This window comes from Nannobrachium achirus, assembly GCF_963921795.1.
Source record: "Nannobrachium achirus genome assembly, chromosome: 23".
NCBI classification, from domain to species: Eukaryota; Metazoa; Chordata; class Actinopteri; order Myctophiformes; family Myctophidae; genus Nannobrachium; species Nannobrachium achirus.
Genome location: NC_137830.1, coordinates 48,373,792 through 48,394,942, shown reverse-complemented (window position 1 = coordinate 48,394,942; position 21,151 = coordinate 48,373,792). Strand labels below are relative to the sequence as shown.

At 41.5% G+C, this 21,151-nt stretch overlaps 1 protein-coding gene across 1 annotated transcript in view; it reads right to left on the bottom strand.

The window, feature by feature from the left end:
- The window catches only part of ncapd3 (non-SMC condensin II complex, subunit D3), a gene marked incomplete at both ends in the record, with an annotated part of 78,785 nt that overhangs the window by 17,426 nt on the left and 40,208 nt on the right, over nt 1–21,151 (bottom strand). Inside the window, 10 exons of the mRNA XM_080754406.1 lie at nt 170–313; nt 1,193–1,303; nt 6,585–6,799; nt 7,925–8,058; nt 10,293–10,430; nt 11,587–11,666; nt 16,037–16,275; nt 17,654–17,731; nt 18,632–18,755; nt 19,799–19,906. Of these exons, the coding sequence (XP_080610532.1) occupies nt 170–313; nt 1,193–1,303; nt 6,585–6,799; nt 7,925–8,058; nt 10,293–10,430; nt 11,587–11,666; nt 16,037–16,275; nt 17,654–17,731; nt 18,632–18,755; nt 19,799–19,906 (1,371 nt within the window). The remainder of the gene's footprint in view (nt 1–169; nt 314–1,192; nt 1,304–6,584; nt 6,800–7,924; nt 8,059–10,292; nt 10,431–11,586; nt 11,667–16,036; nt 16,276–17,653; nt 17,732–18,631; nt 18,756–19,798; nt 19,907–21,151) is intronic.

Sequence of the window (21,151 nt, the reverse complement as noted above, 5' to 3'; positions counted from 1 at the left end):
AAAGGGTCAATTTGTTTCTTACCGATAGGGGTACTTTTGTGTATGTAAAATGTAGATAATGTAGATAATGTAGATAAATGTAGATATTTCTGTAGATATTTTTATGTGGTGTGGTGTAGTGTGGTGCTAAAACTGCAGTCGAAAAGGGGCTTAGGTGTAATAGACTCACCGGGGTGGCGGGGGCCAGCTGGTCTGGTGGAGGAGCCTGGTTCTCCTTCTCGGTGATCTTCAGGTTGTATTCCAACTCGGCCAGAAGCTGCTCGTCTGTGGAGAAGAACTGCTTCATCTCATCCTTCAGATCCTTCATGTTCACCTGGAGAGGAGAGGAGAACCATGGTCAGTCTAGTGCAGGGGTTCCCAAACTTTCTCTCAGGGCACCCCATAAAAATTGTTTTAACCCGAGGCACCCCTACATTATAATTTTCACTCCCAGCACCTTGTATTTATAGCATATCGTCGTTGTCGGGTGGAAACCTTGTATGTCCAAAACCGTTCATTTTGTATTTATCATCTATAAAATGTACAAAACTAGTTAAAACAGCAGATCTACAAGCACAACGCATCGCGAGGCGTTGTGTGCTTGTAGATCGGCTGTTTTCACTAGTTTTGTGCGACGGTCTTGTATGATGAAGCAGGGCCTTGCTTTACCAAAAGACATAGTACACATTTGAAACTTGGAAATACAAGGTTTCTGCCCGACAGTGACGATATTTTAGTGATTATGTTGCGAGGAAAACGTTGAGATAATAGCCATTCTGGTTAGAACTGACTGAAAATAACTTTGAACTTCAAGTTTAAAATGATACTAAATATTTTTTCAAGTGTCCAAATAAAATCAAAAAGTATTAGTGTACCTGCAGATAGGACATCATGGCTCTTGTAGAGGACATTTACCTGTCTCTTGTAGAGGACATTTACCTGTCAGTAATTCATCAGTCTCTTGTAGAGGACGTTTACCTGTCAGTAATTCATCAGTCTCTTGTAGAGGACATTTACCTGTCAGTAATTCATCAGTCTCTTGTAGAGGACATTTACCTGTCAGTAATTCATCAGTCTCTTGTAGAGGACATTTACCTGTCAGTAATTCATCAGTCTCTTGTAGAGGACATTTACCTGTCAGTAATTCATCAGTCTCTTGTAGAGAACGTTTACCTGTAAGTACTTCATCAGGTCTCTTGTAGAGGACGTTTACCTGTAAGTACTTCATGAGGTCTCGGAGGACAGGTGAGCGTTTCTGTTCCATCAGGTTCTTCAGTTCAATGATGACCGGCATGATGTTCTCTGTGAAGGCCTTCTTCTGCAGCTGTTGACCCCACACACACACACACACACACACACACACACACACACACACACACACACACACACACACACACACACACACACACACACACACACACACACACACACACACACACACAAAAGACTAAAGATGTGAGTTTGTATTGGAGTCGGCGGTGCGGTGCGGCGGCGTTACCTGATTACGGGCCGATGTAAACAGAATCGCGGCCCGGGGCAATGATGGACATTTAGACCGGGGCTTCGTTGAGGCCTCTGATTAATTAATTAATTTCATAAAAAAATCCCGGACTAGATCGGGATAGGCACCCCGGAATACGTCGTGCCGCCGACAGTATAGATTGAGTTTTTTTGGGGGGGCTCTAAACTTTATTCTAAACCATTTTCAATGGAATAAATCATCGGACCATCTAGACTCGGTCGTTGGGAAGCGTAGGACGAGCCAGGACCACCCACATCTCTACAAGCAGCTCAGGATAAGTAAAATAGCAAAAAAAAACATTGTATTGGATTGAAAAAATCCCGAACTTGTCCGGGATAGGCACAAGAAGGGTTGTTAACTCATACAGTGCCAGGCGACTTTTAGAGCAACTTTCTCACTATGGAGTTCCCTGCCAAGCGACTTTGGGCGACTTTTACTTAGAAAAAAAAAAAAAAAAAAAAAATTTTTTTTTTTTGGACCCAATTAAATCTAGTAAACATGATTTCAATCGCGATTTTGCATGTTCCACCCCCCATACAACCCCATCTTTCAAACATGGCAGCCATTTTTGTTTACATCTGAAGAAAACATTATGGCTGATAAATCATGAATGCCTGAACGGATTTCCAATCTTTTTTTTTTGTTTGAAAGCTGTGAACAGCCTGCACAAACATGGGGCATGATCTGTGCATGGGCGTGCATGATCTGTGCACTATAAATTACATGGGAGTCTATGGAGGCTTCTGGCACTAGTGCCACTCGAGGGGCATTTTAAATTGGCAGTAAGTGAGTTAACATAAGGTTCTTTTATATGATATTCTGTGAATAGATGATGCACAGCATTCACAGCCCCTGTGGTCATCTATTGTGTTATAGTAGTGGTCATCTATTGTGTTATAGTAGTGGTCATCTATTGTGTTATAGTAGTGGTCATCTATTGTGTTATAGTAGTGGTCATCTATTGTGTTATAGTAGTGGTCATCTATTGTGTTATAGTAGTGGTCATCTATTGTGTTATAGTAGTGGTCATCTATTGTGTTATAGTAGTGGTCATCTATTGTGTTATAGTAGTGGTCATCTATTGTGTTATAGTAGTGGTCATCTATTGTGTTATAGTAGTGGTCATCTATTGTGTTATAGTAGTGGTCATCTATTGTGTTATAGTAGTGGTCATCTATTGTGTTATAGCAGTGGTCATCTATTGTGTTATAGCAGTGGTCATCTATTGTGTTATAGTAGTGGTCATCTATTGTGTTATAGTAGTGGTCATCTATTGTGTTATAGTAGTGGTCATCTATTGTGTTATAGTAGTGGTCATCTATTGTGTTATAGTAGTGGTCATCTATTGTGTTATAGTAGTGGTCATCTATTGTGTTATAGTAGTGGTCATCTATTGTGTTATAGTAGTGGTCATCTATTGTGTTATAGTAGTGGTCATCTATTGTGTTATAGTAGTGGTCATCTATTGTGTTATAGTAGTGGTCATCTATTGTGTTATAGTAGTGGTCATCTATTGTGTTATAGTAGTGGTCATCTATTGTGTTATAGTAGTGGTCATCTATTGTGTTATAGTAGTGGTCATCTATTGTGTTATAGTAGTGGTCATCTATTGTGTTATAGTAGTGGTCATCTATTGTGTTATAGTAGTGGTCATCTATTGTGTTATAGTAGTGGTCATCTATTGTGTTATAGTAGTGGTCATCTATTGTGTTATAGTAGTGGTCATCTATTGTGTTATAGTAGTGGTCATCTATTGTGTTATAGTAGTGGTCATCTATTGTGTTATAGTAGTGGTCATCTATTGTGTTATAGTAGTGGTCATCTATTGTGTTATAGCAGTGGTCATCTATTGTGTTATAGCAGTGGTCATCTATTGTGTTATAGTAGTGGTCATCTATTGTGTTATAGTAGTGGTCATCTATTGTGTTATAGTAGTGGTCATCTATTGTGTTATAGTAGTGGTCATCTATTGTGTTATAGTAGTGGTCATCTATTGTGTTATAGTAGTGGTCATCTATTGTGTTATAGTAGTGGTCATCTATTGTGTTATAGTAGTGGTCATCTATTGTGTTATAGTAGTGGTCATCTATTGTGTTATAGTAGTGGTCATCTATTGTGTTATAGTAGTGGTCATCTATTGTGTTATAGTAGTGGTCATCTATTGTGTTATAGTAGTGGTCATCTATTGTGTTATAGTAGTGGTCATCTATTGTGTTATAGTAGTGGTCATCTATTGTGTTATAGTAGTGGTCATCTATTGTGTTATAGTAGTGGTCATCTATTGTGTTATAGTAGTGGTCATCTATTGTGTTATAGCAGTGGTCATCTATTGTGTTATAGTAGTGGTCATCTATTGTGTTATAGTAGTGGTCATCTATTGTGTTATAGTAGTGGTCATCTATTGTGTTATAGTAGTGGTCATCTATTGTGTTATAGTAGTGGTCATCTATTGTGTTATAGTAGTGGTCATCTATTGTGTTATAGTAGTGGTCATCTATTGTGTTATAGTAGTGGTCATCTATTGTGTTATAGTAGTGGTCATCTATTGTGTTATAGTAGTGGTCATCTATTGTGTTATAGTAGTGGTCATCTATTGTGTTATAGTAGTGGTCATCTATTGTGTTATAGTAGTGGTCATCTATTGTGTTATAGTAGTGGTCATCTATTGTGTTATAGCAGTGGTCATCTATTGTGTTATAGTAGTGGTCATCTATTGTGTTATAGTAGTGGTCATCTATTGTGTTATAGTAGTGGTCATCTATTGTGTTATAGTAGTGGTCATCTATTGTGTTATAGTAGTGGTCATCTATTGTGTTATAGTAGTGGTCATCTATTGTGTTATAGTAGTGGTCATCTATTGTGTTATAGTAGTGGTCATCTATTGTGTTATAGTAGTGGTCATCTATTGTGTTATAGTAGTGGTCATCTATTGTGTTATAGTAGTGGTCATCTATTGTGTTATAGTAGTGGTCATCTATTGTGTTATAGTAGTGGTCATCTATTGTGTTATAGTAGTGGTCATCTATTGTGTTATAGCAGTGGTCATCTATTGTGTTATAGTAGTGGTCATCTATTGTGTTATAGTAGTGGTCATCTATTGTGTTATAGTAGTGGTCATCTATTGTGTTATAGTAGTGGTCATCTATTGTGTTATAGTAGTGGTCATCTATTGTGTTATAGTAGTGGTCATCTATTGTGTTATAGTAGTGGTCATCTATTGTGTTATAGTAGTGGTCATCTATTGTGTTATAGTAGTGGTCATCTATTGTGTTATAGTAGTGGTCATCTATTGTGTTATAGTAGTGGTCATCTATTGTGTTATAGTAGTGGTCATCTATTGTGTTATAGTAGTGGTCATCTATTGTGTTATAGTAGTGGTCATCTATTGTGTTATAGTAGTGGTCATCTATTGTGTTATAGTAGTGGTCATCTATTGTGTTATAGTAGTGGTCATCTATTGTGTTATAGTAGTGGTCATCTATTGTGTTATAGCAGTGGTCATCTATTGTGTTATAGTAGTGGTCATCTATTGTGTTATAGTAGTGGTCATCTATTGTGTTATAGTAGTGGTCATCTATTGTGTTATAGTAGTGGTCATCTATTGTGTTATAGTAGTGGTCATCTATTGTGTTATAGTAGTGGTCATCTATTGTGTTATAGTAGTGGTCATCTATTGTGTTATAGTAGTGGTCATCTATTGTGTTATAGTAGTGGTCATCTATTGTGTTATAGTAGTGGTCATCTATTGTGTTATAGTAGTGGTCATCTATTGTGTTATAGTAGTGGTCATCTATTGTGTTATAGTAGTGGTCATCTATTGTGTTATAGCAGTGGTCATCTATTGTGTTATAGTAGTGGTCATCTATTGTGTTATAGTAGTGGTCATCTATTGTGTTATAGTAGTGGTCATCTATTGTGTTATAGTAGTGGTCATCTATTGTGTTATAGTAGTGGTCATCTATTGTGTTATAGTAGTGGTCATCTATTGTGTTATAGTAGTGGTCATCTATTGTGTTCGATTCAATACCGGTACTGGTCAGAATTAGTGGCCAATGGTGTTTCTCCTCCCCTCCTTATGCTCCTCCTGTCATTTTCTTCTTTTTGTAGTTTTCACCCAAAGAATTTTCTTTTCTACAGTGTGCTCAATCCAACGGTCAAAATAACGTTGGCTGCTTGCTTCCTTGCGGAGCTGCTGTACAGCCAACAGTCTTCTATAGTTTGGATCAACAAATTTACACACTTTTCTTTCTTGCATGTGATTTATAGGGGAGCATTTAGCAACACGGAGCACATTGAACATGCAGCTGGTTTTTTGTTAGTAATGACGGCAGTCAGAAGTTGAACGGGGAAATCTTGCTAGTCAGAAAGAGGGAGGCGGCTTGCAAAACAAACTTTTTAGGGCACTCTAGCTCGGACACAGAACAGGGAGACATGGACATGTCTGTCCATGCAGTGAGCTTGAGTAACTGTTAACAACTGAATATAGGAAAGCTGATGTCTCATAATCAAAACTAGCACAGCACACAGCAGCAGCCAATGACAGTGTGACATTAACATGCACATTGTGGTGAAATACAGACAGACTTTAGAACGCCTCTGCTTAGACCACATGTTGGCTGAGACATCTCTGTCTCAGCTAAGGGGTCCCCAAATAGACGTAGATCTGCTATTTTTGGCTAAAGTTCTCCGAATATGGACGCTAGGGTTCAAGTGTTTTTTATAAAAAAGGAGGAAAAAAAAGTTTCTATCACTCAAAGATTTGGAGGACCCCCTATACTAACTCTGAGGACCCCCTAGGGGTCCCGGACCCCCTGTTGAAGACCCCTGTGCTAAACACTAAAAGGTTATTGACAGAATGTGTTATACTGTATGTGCTAAACAATAACAGGTTATTAACAGTAAGTGTTATTTATATGTGCTAAACAATAACAGAAGGATATTAATAGGCCTAGAATTATTGAATGCTTTAACCAGTGAAAAATAGCAGATATACAAGCTCACAGCGCGGCACCGAGTGTGAATCATAAAATAATGATTCACAATAATGTGTACCCGTTCTGAATGGGTTAACAGTTTTATTTACCCGTGTCAGCAGTTTGTTCTGCACGGCCTGCACAGCCTGCTGGGCCATGTTGGCCTGCTCCTCCTCGGGCTCCTCTCCTCTGGCTGCAGCCAGGGGGTCCACGGAGGAGAATATGGACTGCAGCTTCATCTCCTCCAGGCTCAGCACCCCGAAGGTCTCTGACAGGAGCTCCTCTCCATCTGAGTCTAGAGCCAGCTCCTCATCCGCAAAACACACTGAGGAGATAGTCCAGTCATTATATGAAATAACCTAAAACAAATTGCAATAGTAGCAAACTCAACTGATTCTGTATCCTCATTATGTCCTTAGTGAGGGAAAAAAAGTCCCAAGGAATCCCATCAGGGGAAAGTTTTGAAAACGACCTACCTACCTTCACTTACTACACTATAACGGAAAATATGACTCCCAAACAATCTGCTTTAAGTGGGATGTGAGGGGTCAAACTAGGGGTTTTTAATTATTCTGAATCCATTGCAAGCATTTGTTTTGCACGAAAAACATTCCCTGGGCAAGAAATGGCCCCTCAAAACGATGGTTTAGTGATGAGTCATCAATTTTCTTGTCTTTTGGGGTCCGTTTTTAGCCCAAGGAATGTTTTTTGTGCAAAACAAATGCTTGCAATGGATTCAGAATAATTAAAAACCCCTAGTTTGACCCCTCACATCCCACTTAAAGCAGATTTTTTGGGAGTCATATTTTTCGTTATAGTGTGTAGTAAGTGAAGGTAGGTAGGTCGTTTTCAAAACTTTCCCCTGATGGGATTCCTTGGGACTTTTTTTCCCTCACTAAGGACATAATGAGGATACAAAATCAGTTGAGTTTGCTACTATTGCAATTTGTTTTAGGTTTAGCCTAATTTTGGCCTAAAATTACTGGACTAAGAGAGAGAGGACACAAAGGCAAGTCAGTGTACTCGTCAATTCGTCCAGCGCTCCGAAGACGAGTCACTCGTGATTAGGAATGGAGTTTGAAAACCCAAGCCGGTTACAAACTCCATAAGAAATGTATTGAGTACCCGGTATCAATAAACTATGGGCTTATCAAGCCTGTTATCCAGCATAAAGCGTCCCATGACGTCATGTTTAAACAATCAAGAATCTTCTCCACTAGCACCCTCCTTAACATTTTAGTCTAGTTTCTATTTGTTGAACTGTCAATATATCATGTCATCACAGCTTTGTTTTATTTTGCCAGAGAAAAAAGGAAGTCAGCGAACATAATTTCCTCATAGTTTTAAATGAACACAGCTGAGGACAGGACAAACTCATACAAGGCAGCATGTGTGTGTGTGTGTGTGTGTGTGTGTGTGTGTGTGTGTGTGTGTGTGTGTGTGCACCCACCCAGCACAGTCTCGTTGATCTTCCTATAGATGTTGAATCGCTGGGTGTTGTCTGAATGCTGCAGCAGGAAACGGTAGATCTGGAAACGTTTGGTTCTGTTCGCTGGTCCTTTCAGGGAGAACAGAACCTCCTCTCTGAAACATAACATACTTTATACTAGTACCTGTCAAAATACTTTATAAACATTAAGGATGTCCATAATTACAACACCAGAGATCAACACAGATCACTTTCAACCCAGAGTCAAAACCAACAAAGGGTCAAACTCGTTCTTCTGCTATACCACCAAAATGTGGAAAGCCTTACCGAAGGCCATAAAGGAGTGTGGATCACTAGCATCCTTTAAAATTGCCCTGAAAAACCACTTACAGGCAGCAGCCGTTCGCAACTGGTAAAAAAACAAACCTAGCCCAGCCCTACCCCCCCCCCCCCCTGCCCCTTCTTTGTATATACTTTGTTTGTTTAGACTTACCGTTTTATTTTTATTTTGTTGTTTTTATTTTATTTTCTTTACATATCTACTGCATAGTACTGTGTTCTATTCGTCTGTCATCCAATGTTATATGAGATACTTTAATGGTTTCCTGTGGAAATAACCTTAGTCTTTTCATGGATCTCCTTTTAGTAGACCTTGTACCAGTGAATTGTACCGTCATGAAACTGTACCTTTTCCTATGCAAACATCTAATAAAGTCTTCAATCAATCAATCAAAGCTTTGATAAGGAGCTATACAAATAAAGTTTTATTATTATTATTATTATGTTAAATATACTTTATACTGTAGTTCTGTTAAATATACTTTATACTGTAGTTCTGAAACATCATAACTAGGGCTGGGATGCGATTACAAATTTTAATCTAATTAATTACAGGCTTTGTGATTAATTAATCGCAATTAATCGCATTTTAATCGCACATCGATATTTGACCTGAGAAGCATTTTTTTCCAAGTAAAACACATTTTGTTGTATGAGTGAATCATCGAGTGAGTTTTTTAAATCTAAATTTTGCATCCACTGGGCCAAGCAAAGCGCTCTGATCGGCTACTTCTCCCTTTGCATTTGTTGTCTCTTCTTGGTTGGTGCATCGCTATGATCGGTATGCCCGAAACTTAAGGTTCTGTGGTGCAAAAACTAAGTGCGTAAACTTTTTTAATCGCGTTAATTTTCTGTAATTAATTAATCGCAATTAATCAGTTAATTACTGCCATTTTGAAACAGCTCCCATCAGGGTTCCCCGCCAGAAGCCTCCATTGACTTCAATGTAATTTATAGTGCACGGATCATGCACGCCCATGCACAGATGATGCACCATGTTTGTGCAGTTTGTTCACAGCTTTCAAACAAAAAAGTCCGATTGGAAATCCGTTCAGGCATTCTTGAGATAATAGCCATTATGTTTTACATGTTATGTAAGCAAAAATGGCCGCCCTGTTTGAAAGATGGGGTTGTATGGGGGTTGAACATGCAAAATCGCGATTGAAATCATGCTTACTAGATTTGATGGGGTCCAAAAATAATTTTTCAAAAAAAAATCTTTCAAATTTTTTTTTTTTTTTTTTTCAAACTCGTCATACTAGTCATAGGCAGAGTGGACACAGCCATATAACTCGTCAAACTAGTCATAGGCAGTAAATGAGTTAAAGTCCCAGCCCTAATCATAACACACACACTTTGTAGTTCTGCAACTCAGGTCTGTTTTACTAAAGGGACACCGGCTGCGGACGCGTCCTTCTAGATCGGCTATTTTTTGGTAAACATTCCCCACAAAACAGGGGTGCTGGGACTCAAGTGGTTAAATATCAGTCTGAACATAACGTTATACTTGATTGGATGAGTTGTGTTAGCCTCGCAAGCCATCCCGAGTTACGTCATCACCAATGTGCTTCCTTTCTCGGTCTGGTGTCCCTCCCATCGAGTCTCTTTATGAGAATTTACGTTCTAATTTCCAATCAAAAGGCTGCATTTCGAGCGAACCCGCCTCACACCGCTCCTGATTTGTCGAGCGGCTGCTACAGCTCTCGCATTTTGTAAACAAACATGGCAGACCCCTTGTCCGATGCGAGTTCACAAATCGCAAATAAAAGCTGCATTAAGCGAAGTTTTATCTGAAATCAACGGCATCTCATACGGTAACTTAAAAACGAACAACAGTTTGCACCTTTGGAATTTCTGTCTGGAAAAGACGTATTTGATGTTCTCCCGACAATGTTTTGATGTGCTGATGACTACTGAATGGACCTGTCAGTCAAAGTGAGTAACTACGTCATCGCGTAATGCATCGTCTATGGAGAACTCCCAGACTCTCCTTTTGGAGAGTCTGGCTGTTGCGAGGCTAGAGTTGTGTTGGTGTGAAGGGTCTTCCTACCGTTCAGTCTGGGAGAATTTGTTGTAGTTCTGGTGCTTGGTGTAGGAGTTGAAGTGGAAGATGCATTCGATGAAATGCTGGGAGAACATGACGGGACACTTCTTCAGCAGTAGGTGGACCAGACAGTACTCGCACAGACTGGAGGGACAAGACCAGAGCATGTTAACTAGCTTTACCGGAACCATGGACCAGACAGTACTCACACAGACTGGAAGGACAGAGACCACAGACAGTTAGCTAGCTTTACTGGAACTCTGGACCAGACAGTACTCACACAGGCTGTCAGGTAGAAACCTCCATCTCCATATTTCAACTTTGTGTGTTTTTTAACGCCCTGGCTTGATCACAATACAGCGTCACACAACCTCATACTAACGGACCAGATCTACAACCTCATACTAACCTCATACTAACAGACCAGATCCACAACCTCATACTAACCTCATACTAACAGACCAGATCCACAACCTCATACTAACCTCATACTAACAGACCAGATCTACAACCTCATACTAACCTCATACTAACAGACCAGATCCACAACCTCATACTAACCTCATACTAACAGACCAGATCCACAACCTCATACTAACCTCATACTAACAGACCAGATCCACAACCTCATACTAACCTCATACTAACAGACCAGATCTACAACCTCATACTAACCTCATACTAACAGACCAGATCTACAACCTCATACTAACCTCATACTAACAGACCAGATCTACAACCTCATACTAACCTCATACTAACAGACCAGATCTACAACCTCATACTAACCTCATACTAACAGACCAGATCCACAACCTCATACTAACCTCATACTAACAGACCAGATCTACAACCTCATACTAACCTCATACTAACAGACCAGATCCACAACCTCAACCTCATACTAACCTCATACTAACAGACCAGATCTACAACCTCATACTAACCTCATACTAACAGACCAGATCCACAACCTCATACTAACCTCATACTAACAGACCAGATCTACAACCTCATACTAACAGACCAGATCTACAACCTCATACTAACCTCATACTAACAGACCAGATCTACAACCTCATACTAACGGACCAGATCCACAACCTCCAAATGCATTATTCACCTTGAGATGCTGGGAACAGGATCATCAACAGTAACAGATGACAGTGTTTGAGTAACTATCATATCATCAGTAACAGATCATAGTAACAGATCATCAATAGCAGATCATCAGTAACAGATCATCATTAACAGATCATCAATAACAGATCATCAATAACAGATTATCAGTAAGATTCACCTTGAGATGCTGGGAACAGGATCCACCAGAGCCACCATGAAACGGAAGAACAGCGAGCCTTTCCACTTGATGTACTCTTCCTGAAAACACATCACATCACATGACCACACATTACATCACATGACCACACATCACATCACTTACACCCTCCTAAACACATCACATCACTTACACCCTCCTAAACACATCACATCACTTACACCCTCCTAAACACATCACATCACATGACCACACATTACATCACTTACACCCTCCTAAACACATCACCATCTAATCCCTGGACTAATCCTAACCTTCTCATCACATCCCTTACATCTAATCCCTGGACTAATCCTAACCTTCTCATCACATCCCTTACATCTACTCCCTGGACTAATCCTAACCTTCTCATCACATCCCTTACATCTAATCCCTGGACTAATCCTAACCCTCACATCACATCCCTTACATCTACTCCCTGGACTAATCCTAACCTTCTCATCACATCCCTTACATCTAATCCCTGGACTAATCCTAACCCTCACATCACATCCCTTACATCTACTCCCTGGACTAATCCTAACCTTCTCATCACATCCCTTACATCTAATCCCTGGACTAATCCTAACCCTCACATCAAAGAACAGCCAGCCTTTCCATTTGATGTAGTCTTCCTGAAAAGAGGAAGACATCACATCACCTGACCATCACGCGACCGCAGTTTTCCCGGTGTACCTGAGCGCAACGGTGGGGGCCGATGGGCAAGGAGGGTCGCGAGCTTATGAGAAACAACTAAAATAAGACCTTAAAACCTGGCGAAAACAGTTGCGTGCATTAGCGCAAGATTAGATGAGGATAAAGGAAATCATTAAATCATTAAATTAACTTCTGAAAAGGCTTCTAGGCCTACACTAGCCTACTAGTAGCCTAAAACTAGTGGAACCGCGATCTTGCCACACGTGAACAATTGTGGTTGTAAACAATAACACAGACAATATAAATCCTTGTCTAGTAATGGGAAGAAGAAGTCATGGCCCCAAATAACTTTTAAATATCTTGCAATTGGCGACGAGTCTCTTACGAAGTCGGCAAGGGTGCCTCTCAAATCTCAATACATAAAGCTATACACCCTCTCCATCATCGGCAATACTCAGTGGTGTGTTCCCCACACTCCCACGCCCCCACCGTTGCGACCAGGGCAGGAATTTCATGGAGGCCATGAAGGCCATGGCCGTCGTTGCCCCTCAGTTTGGCCTTGTGCCCCTCAAACCAATGGCATGACTTGAGGCCACAGTGGCCTTAATGCCTCAGCTGACTGTACCACTTTCTCCTCTGTCTCTTTCTTGTCAATATGTAGACAGTAGACATCGGTGTCTCTTTCTTGTCATGTAGACACCGGTGTCTCTTTCTTGTCATGTAGACACCGGTGTCTCTTTCTTGTCATGTAGACACCGGTGTCTCTTTCTTGTCATGTAGACACCAGTGTCTCTTTCTTGTCATGTAGACACCAGTGTCTTTTATTGAGGTTCTGAAATATTAACTCCCCCGAGTACCCATCTTTAAACAAATCCAGTGACTTTGATTGGTGCAGGGCTCATTTATCTATCTCTCTGCTGATTAGGTTATTATCCCTAACCCTTAGATTCAACAAATTCTTTCAATGGACTAAAATCTTGTTTTATTTTATGGCCTTCCTGCCCTGGCATTTGGCCTTCATGCCCTCAAAAATGGACAAGGCCAAGTGGCCTTGCCCCTAAAATGACAAAATTCCAGGCCTGGTTGCGACCATCACATGGTTGCGACTTGCAAACACATTTTTATGGGTCACAAGTAAATATCGCCTTATTTCTCGTAAAAAATAAAAACCTTCTAAGAACTGGTGAAAATAGCCAATCTACCAGCTGACAACATGGTGTGAGCTTGTAGATCTACCAGCTGACAACATGGTGTGAGATTGTAGATCTACCAGCTGACAACATGGTGTGAGTGAGCTTGTAGATCTACCAGCTGACAACATGGTGTGAACTTGTAGATCTACCAGCTGACAACATGGTGTGAACTTGTAGATCTACCAGTGACAACATGGTGTGAGCTTGTAGATCTACCAGCTGACAACATGGTGTGAACTTGTAGATCTACCAGCTGACAACATGGTGTGAACTTGTAGATCTACCAGCTGACAACATGGTGTGAACTTGTAGATCTACCAGCTGACAACATGGTGTGAACTTGTAGATCTACCAGCTGACAACATGGTGTGAACTTGTAGATCTACCAGCTGACAACATGGTGTGAGCTTGTAGATCTACCAGCTGACAACATGGTGTGAGCTTGTAGATCTACCAGCTGACAACATGGTGTGAACTTGTAGATCTACCAGCTGACAACATGGTGTGAGCTTGTAGATCTACCAGCTGACAACATGGTGTGAGCTTGTAGATCTACCAGCTGACAACATGGTGTGAGTGAGCTTGTAGATCTACCAGCTGACAACATGGTGTGAGCTTGTAGATCTACCAGCTGACAACATGGTGTGAGCTTGTAGATCTACCAGCTGACAACATGGTGTGAGCTTGTAGATCTACCAGCTGACAACATGGTGTGAGTGAGCTTGTAGATCTACCAGCTGACAACATGGTGTGAGCTTGTAGATCTACCAGCTGACAACATGGTGTGAGCTTGTAGATCTACCAGCTGACAAGATGGTGTGAGCTTGTAGATCTACCAGCTGACAACATGGTGTGAGCTTGTAGATCTACCAGCTGACAACATGGTGTGAACTTGTAGATCTACCAGCTGACAAGATGGTGTGAGCTTGTAGATCTACCAGCTGACAACATGGTGTGAGCTTGTAGATCTACCAGCTGACAACATGGTTGTGAGCTTGTAGATCTACCAGCTGACAACATGGTGTGAGCTTGTAGATCTACCAGCTGACAACATGGTGTGAACTTGTAGATCTACCAGCTGACAACATGGTGTGAGCTTGTAGATCTACCAGCTGACAACATGGTGTGAACTTGTAGATCTACCAGCTGACAACATGGTGTGAGTGAGCTTGTAGATCTACCAGCTGACAACATGGTGTGAACTTGTAGATCTACCAGCTGACAACATGGTGTGAACTTGTAGATCTACCAGCTGACAACATGGTGTGAACTTGTAGATCTACCAGCTGACAACATGGTGTGAACTTGTAGATCTACCAGCTGACAACATGGTGTGAGCTTGTAGATCTACCAGCTGACAACATGACGTGAGCTTGTAGATCTACCAGCTGACAACATGGTGTGAGTGAGCTTGTAGATCTACCAGCTGACAACATGGTGTGAGCTTGTAGATCTACCAGCTGACAACATGGTGTGAGCTTGTAGATCTACCAGCTGACAACATGGTGTGAGTGAGCTTGTAGATCTACCAGCTGACAACATGGTGTGAACTTGTAGATCTACCAGCTGACAAGATGGTGTGAGCTTGTAAGATCTACCAGCTGACAACATGGTGTGAGCTTGTAGATCTACCAGCTGACAACATGGTGTGAGCTTGTAGATCTACCAGCTGACAACATGGTGTGAGCTTGTAGATCTACCAGCTGACAACATGGTGTGAACTTGTAGATCTACCAGCTGACAACATGGTGTGAGCTTGTAGATCTACCAGCTGACAACATGGTGTGAACTTGTAGATCTACCAGCTGACAACATGGTGTGAGTGAGCTTGTAGATCTACCAGCTGACAACATGGTGTGAACTTGTAGATCTACCAGCTGACAACATGGTGTGAACTTGTAGATCTACCAGCTGACAACATGGTGTGAACTTGTAGATCTACCAGCTGACAACATGGTGTGAACTTGTAGATCTACCAGCTGACAACATGGTGTGAGCTTGTAGATCTACCAGCTGACAACATGGTGTGAGCTAGCTTGTAGATCTACCAGCTGACAACATGGTGTGAACTTGTAGATCTACCAGCTGACAACATGGTGTGAACTTGTAGATCTACCAGCTGACAACATGGTGTGAGCTTGTAGATCTACCAGCTGACAACATGGTGTGAACTTGTAGATCTACCAGCTGACAACATGGTGTGAACTTGTAGATCTACCAGCTGACAACATGGTGTGAGTGAGCTTGTAGATCTACAGCTGACAACATGGTGTGAACTTGTAGATCTACCAGCTGACAACATGGTGTGAACTTGTAGATCTACCAGCTGACAACATGGTGTGAAGCTTGTTATTAGTTTGCTCCCGGGGAGACTCAACCATTAGGGAAACCATTACAGGTCCATTTGGTCTCATTTGCATACTCTTCAGAGATAAACATTTACACTGGGGATCTCTAAGTGTGTGTGCGTGCACTGTACCGGCAACAGATTGTTGAGCGTGTGTGCGCGTGCGTGCGTGTGTGCGTACATGTCTGTGCGTGCGTGTGTGTGTGCGTGTGCGTGTGTGCGTGCGTGCTCCAACCTGCAGCAGGCTGGTCAGCATGGTGATGCTCTGCTCTCTGATGATTGGCTGAGGGTCTCGGATGCAGGCGGAGATGCAGGGCACGTAGCGCTCCACCATGTTGGTGTAGCGAACACACAGATCACACAGCACCACCAGGACGTTGTTCCTCACACAATCCTCCTGTCCCTGTTCTAGCTCCATGCTCAGAGCAGGGAGATGTCTTCTAGCCAGGTCCTCATTCTGCAGACACAGCTTACCTAGAGGGAGAGAGAGAGTTAGTAGAGTTAAACACCTCCTGTCCCTGTTCTAGCTCCATGCTCAGAGCAGGGAGACGTCTTCTAGCCAGGTCCTCATTCTGCAGACACAGCTTACCTAGAGAGAGAGAGAGAGAGAGAGAGAGAGAGAGAGAGAGAGAGAGAGAGAGAGTTAGTAGAGTTAAACACCTCCTGTCACTGTTCTAGCTCCATGCTCAGAGCAGGGAGATGTCTTCTAGCAAGGTCCTCATCTGGAGGCACAGCTTACCTAGAGAGAGAGAGAGAGAGAGAGAGAGAGAGAGAGAGAGAGAGAGAGTTAGTAGAGTTAAACTAAACACCTCCCACTCTGTTCTAACTCCATGCTCAGAGCAGGGGGAGATGTCTTCTAGCAAGGTCCTCATTCTGCAAGGTCCTCATTCTGCAGACACAGCTTACCTAGAGAGAGAGAGAGAGAGAGAGAGAGAGAGAGAGAGAGAGAGAGAGAGAGAGAGAGAGAGAGAGAGAGAGAGAGGGAGGGAGAGAGAGGGAGAGAGAGAGAGAGAGAGAGAGAGAGAGAGAGAGAGAGAGTTAGTAGAGTTAAACACCTCCTGTCCCTGTTCTAGCCCCATGCTCAGAGCAGGGAGATGTCTTCAAGCAAGGTCCTCATTCTGCAGACACAGCTTACCTAGAGAGAGAGAGAGAGTTAGTAGAGTTAAACACCTCCTGTCCCTGCACTAACTCCATGCTCAGAGCAGGGAGATGTCTTCAAGCAAGGTCCTCATTCTGCAGACACAGCTTACCTAGAGAGAGAGAGAGAGAGAGAGAGAGAGAGAGAGAGAGAGAGAGAGAGAGAGAGAGAGAGAGAGTGAGTTGGTAGAGTTTCCTCCAGAGGGGGGGGGGGGGGGAGAGAGAGAGAGAGAGAGAGAGAGAGAAAGACAGAGAGAGTTGGTAGAGTTTCCTCCAGAGGGAGAGAGAGAGAGAGAAAGAGAGAGAGAGAGAGAGAGAGAGAGAGAGAGAGAGAGAGAGAGAGAGAGAGAGACAGAGAGAGACAGAGAGAGAGAGAGAGACAGAGAGAGTTGGTAGAGTTTCCTCCAGAGGGGGAAACTCCAGAGGGGGAAACATGTGTCCGTACACGGACACATGTGTCTGTGGCAAAGACAGACTTGTCCTTTTCCATGGCAAATTTTAGATTTGATGTTTTACACACGATTATAATGTTGTTATTTTGATCATAAGGCCCAATTACTGGATGTCAGTACCAGTGGTTCTCAAATGATTTATTTGCAAGGACCGCCATAACTCAGAGTGTACAAACCAAATAGGGTCCATTTGGGGCTGTTGTAAGGTAGAGAAAGGCACACAGACACAGAGAGAGAGAGAGAGAGAGACAGGTTGATTGTACCTAGAGTGATGACTCCATGAGCTCGGACCTTGGTAGGAAGACTCTTTGGATTGAAGTTCACCAGAGAATCTTCAAAGCCTGCGTGACAACACAACACCAACATCATCATCACCAACTGAACACATTATTTTTCATTCACATTTTCACAAAAGCACGACAGGACGACACTGGTCAAAGTCAGCCCTTTACCAACGTCATCTTAGGAAGTCGTTTTAATGTACAGATTAGACTTTTGAATCAACCACACCAACTTCCATTGGTCATACTGTAGTATGATAATGATAATTAAAGATCAATAAAATAACCTGTCTGTGGCTGCGAGTTGCATTTAACCCATTTAGAACGGGAACACATTTTTTGTATCGTTATTTTATGCTTTAACTATTGAAAAATAGCAGATATACAAGCTCACAGCGCGGCACCGAGTGCCGCGCTGCGAGCTTGTAGATCTGCTATTTTTGAAAAAACTTGAAAATTAGAATTTTGACCCGATTCTATAAGTGTCTTTTGAATCCTTCTAAGATTTTTTTGAAAAACCCTATGTTTCTATGTCAGCAATCTGGCCAGCCATCGTCAAAGGAAAGGTCCTTTTCACTTAAATGGAGCTCAGTTAGCTCCATTTAGTTCTTGAGAGACTACTATGTCAGTGGTTCTCAAACCTTTTCATGTGAAGGACCCCCAAAATGATATCTATTTGGCCACGGACCCCCCATCTCAAAATATCTAGTTCCAGGGACCACCCAGAAGAGAAATTTTAGTTACAAACGTTCGCTTTGAAAATACATAATATTCAAAGATTCGCACACATTTTCACGATTTTTTTTCAAAAATAGCAGATCTACAAGCTTGCAGCGCGGCACTCGGTGCCGCGCTGTGAGCTTGTATATCTGCTATTTTTCACCGGTTAAAGCATTCAATAATTCTAGGCCTTAAATGGGTTAAATAAAAGGATAGATAAAAGATAATAAACTAAATAACCTGGTTGTGTCTGTGCATGGTTGGTGCTCAGGATGGATTCCACCAGCAGAACAATCTTCTTGTTGCTCCTGAACCTGGAGGGGGTGTGGAGAGACGCTACGCCCAGCGTGTGGAGGTGCTTCACCTGTGGACACAGAAATATAGGGATGTCACAATTATCACAAAATCGTCTAATCGCAATTATTTGACATAGTCGTGATTATTTTTTCATAATCGTCATAATCGTTTCCATGTTGAAAAATATTCATATATTAAAAGAAAGTCAAAAATAGTGGAAATAGCAGATCTACAAGCTCACAACGCGTCGCATCGCGACGCGTTGTGAGCTTGTAGATCGGCTATTTCCACTATCAAAGTTATTTTTTAAGTAGTAAGTTGTCAAATATGTCATTTCTTTGTATATTTAGGTTATGTATCATATCTGCCATGTACAACTTCAAAGCCTAAAAGCCAAACAGAAATGTAATCATCAACGACAAAAACACAATTAAATCGTTAATCGCCAATTATTTGAGTGACAATTAATCGTCATGTAAAATGTCATATCGTGACAGCCCTACATAAATAACTTCTAGGCTCATTTTCCTACTTATATTGATCCTAAAAGACTGTCCATGGGGTCTATTAGGTCTTATATTGATCCATAATGACTGCCCATGGGGTCTATTAGGTCTTATATTGATCCATAATGACTGCCCATGGGGTCTATTAGGTCTTATATTGATCCCAAAAGACTGTCTATTGGGTCTATTAGGTCTTATATTGATCCCAAAAGACTGTCCATGGGGTCTATTAGGTCTTATATTGATCCCAAAAGACTGCCCATGGGGTCTATTAGGTCTTATATTGATCCATAATGACTGCCCATGGGGTCTATTAGGTCTTATATTGATCCCAAAAGACTGTCTATTGGGTCTATTAGGTCTTATATTGATCCCAAAAGACTGTCTATTGGGTCTATTAGGTCTTATATTGATCCCAAAAGACTGTCCATGGGGTCTATTAGGTCTTATATTGTGCAATCATAAGACCTAATAGGTCTCATATTGTGCTATGAGACCAACAATCAGCCTGCACTAACTCTATGCTATGAGAGCAGTTCTAATGGATTAACTGTTGTTTCTGTCCTATTATAATGTATTAAGTGATGATGAGTTCCAGTCTTACCATCAGGTCCTCGTTAAGGTTCTCTGTTCCCTTCTCACTGAGGATGACGCTGGAGAGAAACGCCTCACTGAGAGACACCAGCTCCCCGCAGTACCGGGTCAGGAAGGCCTGGGGACATGAATAGATACATAACACTGTATGATATGAATAGATACATAACACTGTATGATATGAATAGATACATAACACTGATACATAACACAGTACCGGGTCAGGAAGGCCTGGGGACATGAATAGATACATAACACTGTATGATATGAATAGATACATAACACAGTACTGGTTCAGGAAGGCTAAATTCAGGATGGTCTAAATGGCACCAACCTGACAGTCTAAATGGTACCAACCTGTTCTAAATGGTACCAACCTGACAGTCTAAATGGTACCAACCTGTTCTAAATGGTACCAACCTGTTCTAAATGGTACCAACCTGTTCTAAATGGTACCATGGTACCAACCTGTTCTAAATGGTACCAACCTGTTCTAAATGGTACCAACCTGTTCTAAATGGTACCAACCTGTTCTAAATGGTACCAACCTGACAGTCTAAATGGTACCAACCTGTTCTAAATGGTACCAACCTGTTCTAAATGGTACCAACCTGTGAACAGTCTAAATGGTACCAACCTGTTCTAAATGGTACCAACCTGTTCTAAATGGTACCAACCTGTTCTAAATGGTACCAACCTGTTCTAAATGGTACCAACCTGTTCTAAATGGTACCAACCTGACAGTCTAAATGGTACCAACCTGTTCTAAATGGTACCAACCTGTTCTAAATGGTACCAACCTGTTCTAAATGGTACCAACCTGTTCTAAATGGTACCAACCTGTGAACAGTCTAAATGGTACCAACCTGTTCTAAATGGTACCAACCTGACAGTCTAAATGGTACCAACCTGTTCTAAATGGTACCAACCTGTTCTAAATGGTACCAACCTGTTCTAAATGGTACCAACCTGTTCTAAATGGTACCAACCTGACAGTCTAAATGGTACCAACCCGTTCTAAATGGTACCAACCTGTTCTAAATGGTACCAACCTGTTCTAAATGGTACCAACCTGTTCTAAATGGTACCAACCTGACAGTCTAAATGGTACCAACCTGTTCTAAATGGTACCAACCTGACAGTCTAAATGGTACCAACCTGTTCTAAATGGTACCAACCCGTTCTAAATGGTACCAACCTGTTCTAAATGGTACCAACCTGTTCTAAATGGTACCAACCTGTTCTAAATGGTACCAACCTGACAGTCTAAATGGTACCAACCTGTTCTAAATGGTACCAACCCGTTCTAAATGGTACCAACCTGTTCTAAATGGTACCAACCTGTTCTAAATGGTACCAACCT